Source organism: Gymnoscopelus microlampas (assembly GCF_963454915.1).
Source record: "Gymnoscopelus microlampas genome assembly, chromosome: 22".
NCBI classification, from domain to species: Eukaryota; Metazoa; Chordata; class Actinopteri; order Myctophiformes; family Myctophidae; genus Gymnoscopelus; species Gymnoscopelus microlampas.
In genome coordinates, this window is record NC_139959.1 from 40036619 (window position 1) to 40045684 (window position 9066).

General features: G+C 41.2%; 2 protein-coding genes across 2 annotated transcripts in view; both read left to right on the forward strand.

Annotated features, from left to right (window-relative positions):
* The window catches only part of LOC311039013 (uncharacterized protein), a 165937-nt gene extending 157615 nt beyond the window's left edge, over positions 1-8322 (forward strand). The window contains exons 18-20 of the mRNA XM_084048655.1: positions 2695-2773; positions 3372-3972; positions 5683-8322. Coding sequence (XP_083904781.1) covers positions 2695-2773; positions 3372-3487 — 195 coding nt within the window. The 3' untranslated portion in view covers positions 3488-3972; positions 5683-8322. The remainder of the gene's footprint in view (positions 1-2694; positions 2774-3371; positions 3973-5682) is intronic.
* Positions 5707-7065, forward strand: LOC311038632 (caspase recruitment domain-containing protein 8-like; the record flags this gene model as incomplete). Its single annotated transcript, XM_084048204.1, has 1 exon — positions 5707-7065. The coding sequence occupies one exon, from the start codon at positions 5707-5709 to the stop codon at positions 7063-7065; it is 1359 nt and encodes a 452-aa protein (XP_083904330.1).
* Positions 8323-9066: the final 744 nt, after the last annotated feature.

A 9066-nucleotide genomic window follows, 5' to 3' on the forward strand; every position in this document is an offset into this window, starting at 1 on the left:
GCACTGGGTGGGTGTGTTATCATTTTACAAATCTAACCCTCAATAATGAAATCAAGTCATTTTAACCCATTGAGACCGGGAACGCATCTGTGTCATTTTTAGATTTCTTTGGCTATTAAAAAATAGCAGATATACAAGCTCATTGCGCGGCACCAAGTGAGCTTGTAGATCTTCAATTTTGAAAAAACGAGAACATTTGTGCAAATCTTTGAAAATATATATTTTTAAAGCAAACATTTGTAAAATATTTTGTTCCAGGAACCCCCCAGAAGCAAAGATTTGAGTTACAAATGTTCACTTAAAAAAATATATACAGTATTCAAAGATGTGCACACATTTTCACAATTTTTCAAAACATATCAGATCCACAAGCTTGTAGAGCTTGTAGAGCTTGTAGATCTGATATGTTTGAATAAAAGTGACACAGATGGGTTAAGGCAGAAACTGGTGGTAGGTGTAGATTAATAGTGTGAGTGTGATCATGTTGGTGGGGGGGTCTTTTAAACAGATATAATGTCCTGTATTCTGGTGCATTTTAACAGGGAGTTTGATACTTTAACAGGCTTTACTAACATGGGAACATTATGGGTAAATGTTTTAATTTCATCCATCAACAAGCTAAACAGAGACATTGATTTGATGACTGATAGATTGCTTTATCATTTTACAAACACCTTAGGCTCAGATCACACATTCAAATAAACACACGCGGACAACTTTGAGATCTCAGTATTTGACTTGCCGGACAAGGAGGTGTGCTGACAGAAGTCTAATCACAACTGGTCTGCCCACCGACTCACACAAGCTTTATTACAACACAAGACATTAGGGTCGGCCCACAAAGTACTCAAAGTATCACATAGACAGGGCGGTACTTAGAAAGTACCCAAAGTAATAAGTACAAAAAGTAATCCATATCAGAGTATTCTCTCCCTGTCAGGTTAAGTACCAACAGGGGACTTGGAGAGTGGAGAACAGAGAGGAGATAACAGACCCTGTGGAATGGTCAACACCGTAACTCACATAGCCCATGTAGCCATAACATGACCACACAGTATTGCAAACTTGACACCTCGCCATTCCTCACTCCCAAGTCCTACCATATTAAAATGAATATACTCATATATCAAATTAAATGAACACATTAACCCAATTACTTTATGTCAGCATACTAAACTTAAAAATCGGTTCCTACAATGACTGAAGCAATTAAAGAGCCATCTTTAATAATAACCACTCATTAATATATCTTTATGAGTGCATGCATTTAACTAGAATGTATCACTTAGGTATCAAATGGAGTTTAATGTGTAAACTGTATGTGGGAATGACTGGAGTGTATTCACAGTCATAATAAATATAGTGACAGTAGGAGTCAGTCTAACAGCCTGTGTAGAGATGGTGATGGTTCACCTTGACTGATGTTTTGCACCATATGTTTCCTATTCAATATTCACATTGATTTCCATAAAAGTCTGATAGCTATAAAGTCAAGACAGACTGCACAAAATATTCTGGTAAATGGTGCATTTATATAGCGCTTTTATCCAAAGCGCTTTACATAGATTGTGCATTACATTAACCCATTCACACACCGATGGCGGAGGAAACCATACAAGACACCAACCTGTTCATCTCGAGCAATTAGGGGTTCAGCGTCTTGCTCAAGGACACTTCTACACTAACTCTGGGGGAGACCGGGATCGAAAAGATCCAGCCACTTTACCCCTGAGCCACTGCCACCCCGGCAAATGATTCTAAATTGTCAAATTCCTTTAATCACTCACCTCAGCAATATAACTCTCTCTCTCTCTCTCTCTCTCTCTCTCTCTCTCTCTCTCTCTCTCTCTCTCTCTCTCTCTCTCTCTCTCTCTCTCTCTCTCTCTCTCTCTCTCTCTCTCTCTCTCTCTCTCTCTCGTTAGCTTGTAGAACAGATCTACAAGCTAACAACACAACACATTGCGTTTTTAGCTTGAAGATCTGTTATTTTTGCACACGCATACATCCAAAGGTCCCTCCCCTTTTTAACTGCCTGCTCTTGGCATCGCAGCATGACACACAGAGGAGTTCTAAATAATTAGACGTCTGTCAAATTCAGTTTAAAAACTTGACCGGATAGAAAATATTCCATGGTACACCCGGCAGCTAACATTTTGGATGTGTAGAGCATAGAACATTAGTTCATCTTAAGATCTATGCTGTTGATCCTTTCGGCGACATCTGGGAATATCACTGTAATGATCAATGGAATGACATGAGCATAAATGTGTGCAGCGTCGTTCATACAAGAGACACGCGCACACACACACACACACACACACACACACACACACACACACACACACACACACACACACACACACACACACACACACACACACACACCCCTAACATTTATGCTTTTCACGACAGTTAACGGGTGGGGCTACTTCAGATACAATAATTTAATTCACTTTATCGTTCAAAGGCCGGCAGAAGTGGATGTCTCAGTGGTGCATGAGTTAACACAGTTTAACACTTGGGCTGATTTGATGGCGTGATAAATATGATGTGTGGTGTGAGTGCATGTGAAGAGGGTCATTTATGTGTGTTTCATGCTCATTGTGTGAGAGTTGTCAGCTCTGGTTAAGGAACAGTGTGTTAACACTTGATGTAGCTTCAATCTGTCATTGTCTGTTGATGTGTGAAATACAGGATGAATACTATAACCTGATGTATGAGAAGAGGTCTGAGCTGAGGATGAAGAGTTGGATGAAGAGTTGGATGAAGATGGGTAAGGTTCTACACACGCACGCACGCACGCACGCGCACACACACACACACACACACACACACACACACACACACACACACACACACACACACACACACACACACACACACACACACACACACACACACACACACACACACACACACACACACACACACTTAAGTGGTTATACTTCGTTGAACAGGGTCCCCCAGGGGTCTGTACTTTGTCCACTCATTTTTTCCTTCTACACCAAATCTCTTAATCAAAAGTAGCTGATCTACAAGCTCACAAGGCCACGCGGTGTGAGCTTGTAGATCGGCTATTTTTTGCCAGATGTTCACAGAATGTTCATCTATTCTGAGCTGTCCAGAATAGTGAGTCTAGGGTTGATGTGGTTAAACTAACATGTTCACACTGTGTCCATTTAACTCTTACTTCATACTGGAGGGGGAGGGGCTAAACTCCAAGTATGATGTCAGAACAAAATGGCCGCTGTGTGAATATGGTTAATTGAGTTTACAGTGATATTTATGTACAGTCATAAAACAATGTATCAGACCTCATGTCTTCTATACTCATCATGTGTAATGAATGTTTGTTTGTTGTTCTTCTGTAGTGAAGAAACAGTCTGGTCAGATGGAGATGAAGTCCATGGATCAGACATCATCACCTCCTCTTCCTCCTGGTGACATGGTTATTATAGTTTTGACAATCTGGGAACCCATTCAGTAAAAAAAGGAGGGAAAAATAATCTGGGGGCACCACCTCCTTTTTAGTGTAGAAACAGGAACTTGGCTTGGCTCCTCCCCTTTCTTACTCCACTTCCTCCCGGGTGCTTCTGTGTTTATTCATTCTAACAACAATATTACATGTTTAAGGCATGCAGTGGTGCTGCTGTTAGCAGAATCTGTCTTGAGAGATTATAGTTTTACTATAGTTTACATACATATATGTTTATTTGTTTTAAAGCCTTTAAAGTTGTATTGTAGTGTTTTAGTTTTTTTATATAATATGGAATATTTGTCAGAGGCAAGAATGAAAGTGATCAGAAAAATCCATCTTTCTCTCTTTTCTCGCTCTCTTTCTCTCCATCCATCCATCCATCCATCCATCCATCACGGGTGAAGGAGGAAGAGGAGGATGAGGAGGGGGGAGCAGGTGGAGGGAGCAAGAAGGTTGAAGGTCAACCTGATGTGAAGATGGAGGATAAAGCAGAGGTGAGATCATTATTAACCCAGAGGTTCTCAACTCAAATGAATGTAATGAACTATCTGGTAGGATGTAAAACCAGCAGAGCCCATAAAGCAGAGTCTCTATAGTCAGACTAAGGAGAGAGAAGCTCTAGTGTCAGTAAAGGCCTGGCTCTTTGTGTCATTCAACTCTCAGTCTAGATATATGTAACCGGTGTAACTATTTCTCTGCATTGTGTTGAATGGGTAGACCCAGGGATCTCTTTGGAGACAAACTCTGTTTATTCTGACTCAGAATGACATGAAAACACGTCTCTGGGTTAGTTTGGCTTTAGTGCATGGACTCTTCTCTAAACAAAGTTTACAAACACATTATAAGTCATTTGCAACTCACAATGGTTATTTTGTTATACAGGGAAGATAACAAAAGACACACACCTCATTCCAATATGGAAATTACAAAGGGAAGAGGTGGGTGTGTGGCAGGACTTTTATACAGGAGACAAGGAGCTGTGACCACTAATGCATTATACACACACCAACCATGCATTAGAACAAAGACAGGTAGAAGCACCTATTCGTAACACATTTTGTGTAATTATACTAACTGAACGTTATTTATAATTGACACTGTGTCATGAGTTCATGTTCAGTGGAAGGAGAGACAGGACAGCAGATCCTTCTGTAGTTTAACGGTGACAAAGCAGCAGTGATCAGGGGCTTTGTGGCTGAGCAGGTCCACTCTATGTGCTTCTGTTCTCTACATCCAGACAGACCAGGGGTGGTGGTCTTGTTTCTGTCTCCTTGGTACCTCTCCTGACTGGCAGGAGGAGAATGAAAACAACCACTGTACTTACAGCTCATTGGCATGAGCAGCTGAAGCCTGTTTGTTGGGCTATAGCTTGGGTGTGCTCCATTCTGCATGTTGTATGGTTGATTGTCTGTGGGCAGGACAGGTGAACGGGCTCGTCGGGCCAACTCCTCTTGGACAATAGATGAGAATGCACAATAACTGTGTTGAGACAGTAAACACAAGCCAGCGTTCCTAAGCTTCCTTTTCTCTCCTCATCCTGGCATACAGCTGTTCCCTGTTTTCACCCTGAAGTAGCCTATAGGCCGGTCAGAACGCTGAGCTAACACTGTATGAGGCACAATCCTCATATTTGAACTTATTTAATCTCTTAAAACAGAGCTCCACAGCTGAATCTGTTGGCAACTACAACGTGTAGAGTTGATGTTATTAGGAATGAAAACAAAGATGCACCACCGGAAGAGGAGGGCTGAGGCAGAGTGAACAGGCCGACATCCGGTCTCTACACAGGAAATTAGGCGATGCCCCCAGAGGCAAATTCAAGGAACTTTTTTGCCGATGGGTTCCCAGATTGGAACATACTTGACAAATAAATGTTCTGAACAAGGTGAAAACTACCGTGAGTGGTTATTAATAATCATCTGTGTACCTTAACTCCACCACAATAAAAACATGAAAAGAACAGCTTAAAATCCAAGGTTGTAAAAAGAAGACACAATCAAATACAAGTAATGTATACATATATCTGTAGGATAACATATCGTGTTATTACATCGGCAAAGAGTCTGGAATTACACAACAGTCAGTTGGCAAGGACTGACATTTACATTTTTAAGAACTGGCATTGTAGAAAAGTCTTGGGTTCATTTTTGTTTAATTAATGTCCTTGATTTTATTTTTCCCTTTCTCTATTCTATTCTATTTAGGGAACTATTTCTTTGCATGGTGATATGGAAGACCATCCTGTTACAGAGTCACTGTCCTCTCTACATCCCTCTCTGGAGCTCCAAGATGAAACTGACCTAAGTTCATGCTTTAGTGGTTTAAGGATAGAAGAATCCATCTCTCTGCCTCGTTCTCACAGCTTACCCTCACTGAGCCAAATGCCATGTTTAGAGAACAAGACAAGTTTCACAGCCAAGCGGTCCAACAGCGTAAATGATGTTACACTAATTGACAAAACACAGAAAATTACACCTGATATCATTGTTGTAGAAAACAAGGAAAGCTACAGGATCCACTGCACCCAAGCAGGACTGTTCCAATGCAACGTGACCGACCTGGTGTTTAAGATGAAGACAGAGGGAGATGTGACTTACAGGACAGTCCCATGGCACCAAAGGCTTGTATCCCAGCTTGACAAGACAGCTGCAGGACCACTGTTTGACATCAAAGGTTCTCAGGGGTCTGTGTGTCAGTTACACTTTCCACATTGTGAGATCCTCTCCATGGGTGGAGGCAAATCCTTGTCTGTGGTCCGTGTGATGGATGATGATGGCTTTGAGCTGATCAAACCCCATATGATCACAGAAACTCATGTTATCATAAATGTAACTGGATTCTCTTTTTTTGGTGTCATCAAAGAGATGTTGTTCGGGCCCAGTCCTGTCCAGGCATTGGTGTCACTGTTTTATACACCACCGATTGATGATAATCATCCCAGTTCGATCCTGAAAGTGTTGCTGCTGCCTCAGAATGTTGTGCTGAGTGAAGTGAAGAAGGAAAGGAAGGAGATAAATGGAGAAGAGATTTACATCGAAAAGCCTCCCTGTGAACTTTACCCAAAGCAAGAATACACCCTCTCCTCTTCCCCTCAAGATGATTCCATTATGATTGAACCAAATAAGGCAAAATTTAAAGTTGATGAATCATCCTATCATAATTACATTTCAACTTTTGAAGTGACATTAGAGGCTAAGTTTAAGCATGTTAAGCTATTTCTAAGACACAGTAACACCTCTGACTGTCCATGGGAACGCGATGTAGACCTTTCAACTGCTGCTTTAAGAAAACAACAAGTTCAGCACACACTGAGTCGTCCAGCAGAAGACAGACTGTTTGATGTGCGGAGCAGCTTCATCAACAGCGTTTCAGATCCAGTTCTCAGCGGTGTCCTGGACAAACTTTACCAGAAGGGAGTGATAATCAGAGAAGAATATGAAAACGCCAATGTCAAGCAAGTTACACAGGCCAAGGCACGTTTTGTCATCGATGCAGTGAGGAACAAAGGAACTGCTGCAAGTTCAAGCATGATATTGTTTCTCAGTGAAACCGACCCATTCCTCTCGAAACATCTTGGGTTGATGTAGAACTGCACTCGAGTTGGACACACTGAAGTTGGATCATTACATTTAACTGTTATTTTTTTCATAACATGATCATCCAGAGCAACTTCAAAGTAAACGATCAATGACTGGTGCAATGCCTTGCGCAAGGACACTTCATCAGGGTGCCTGGCTACGGCATGGACACCCATTGACTGTTTCTGAGATTAAACACATTTTATGTTTCGACTACGACCTCAGGACACAAAGATTTGACAAATGCCTTTAAAAAACTCCTGAAGTGGAATCATGTGTCTGACGTTTATTCAGACACCTGATGAAGGTCATGGACAATGTTAAGTGGACTGTGTGAACACATACTAATCACCAGCAGTATGTCTATAGGTAGAGAGCCCCATGTCAAGGGGTTCCCTGCATTACCTGCTGTTGAAATAGCTACAGCAAAATGTAAATACGTGAGTCTATAGGCGTTAACAAGAGATAAGACCCCCACAGACACAGTGGGGTTTTGAGCGTTGTATGTGTGGGCAACGCATGCAGATGTTCTCTCATGAGAAGCAAGAGGATGCCTGCAAAAAGCTTTTTAACCCCTGCTCCCCCTGACATAGAGAGGTTCACAGAACAGCTATTGTTTAGACCTGGTCTCTTCACTCTGGTTTGCACTAAACCCAGACCATATCTTCAACACAGTCTACTGGAAAAGAGGAGTTATGGTACAAATACCATGAGCTGTTCTGAGAGAGGTCCATGTCCCTCTGGCTTCCTCACCACTAGCATATATATCATGATAAGAAGACATCTGTACCACCTACTCCCTGTTACATCCTGACAGGACGTCTGGAGATACATAACATGTACAATAGACCTTTATGCACAGTGGACACATAGCCCTTATTAAACACCTGTAGAATATACAATTGTATTAAACTGTTAAAATCAAATGTCCTCTCCTATTCATTGGCTATCTCGTCCTCTTTGCCTGGGCACTAAAACAATCGAAAGCGGAAAGACAGAAGTCAGAACATTTTGGATTCTCAACTGGAAAATGCTTTCTTGGACATTCTACAAGACACTATGAGAATGGACCAAAAAAAACTCAGAGATTCCATGGGGATGTGGAGAGTTTATTAACAGAGAACTTTTCCTACCTATGTCTCCACAGGACCTTTAACTCATTGACTGCCAGAGTTAAAACATCGTCTATCGTCCTCTTGCCAGCGAAAAAGAGCGATTGTACTGTACCTTTGAAAAATCACGGAATGAACTCTAGATTATTATGGAAGCTTGGACTTACTTTTTAATAAGTAACATATTACTCTCCTGAGTAATATTGCCCAACACTGGCCACCAGTATGTTTGAATAGCTGCAAGAAAATTGGAATTCAATTTGATGATAAATCAGGATCACAGTGTTGAGGAAAAGGTCAGGGTTGTTGAATTATCACAATGTGAGTCCATTCACATTGAATTCTTTTCAGACACAAAATGAAAGACAAAAGTGTCACAGTGAAGGAGAACGTTTCCATGTTTTATATCTCTGTGAACAGCACCCTGCACCACACAGTAAAACCCTTAGCGTTCATTTAACTCCTGAGGGTAAAACAACAATGGGTTAAGCCAGGGGTCTTCAACGTTTTCAGGCCAAGGTCCCCCTAGTTGAAAGAGAGATGAAGCTGAATCTATAACTCGAGTCCATTCGGCACATTGGGATCGATCAGAGTTTACCCCCGTGGAGTCTTCAGCACCACAGCGAGTCTGTCCACACAACATGAAGGGTGAGAATGTATAGCATGTCTTTTGAAAAGTCTTCCTTTTTTTCTTCTTACACAAACAAAAATAGGTTATTCTAGTTTTGAATTTTTCCTTTGTTTTTATTTTCCCTTCGTTTTGACTTTTTTGTTTTCAATTTAATTTAGGTTTGTTTTTTAAAGCGGGTTTGCTACTTTAGTTAAAAGGCCTACATAGACAGAGAGATGTTGTCAAGCCAAAACACATGAACCAATACAGCCACTTTGTCAAAACGCA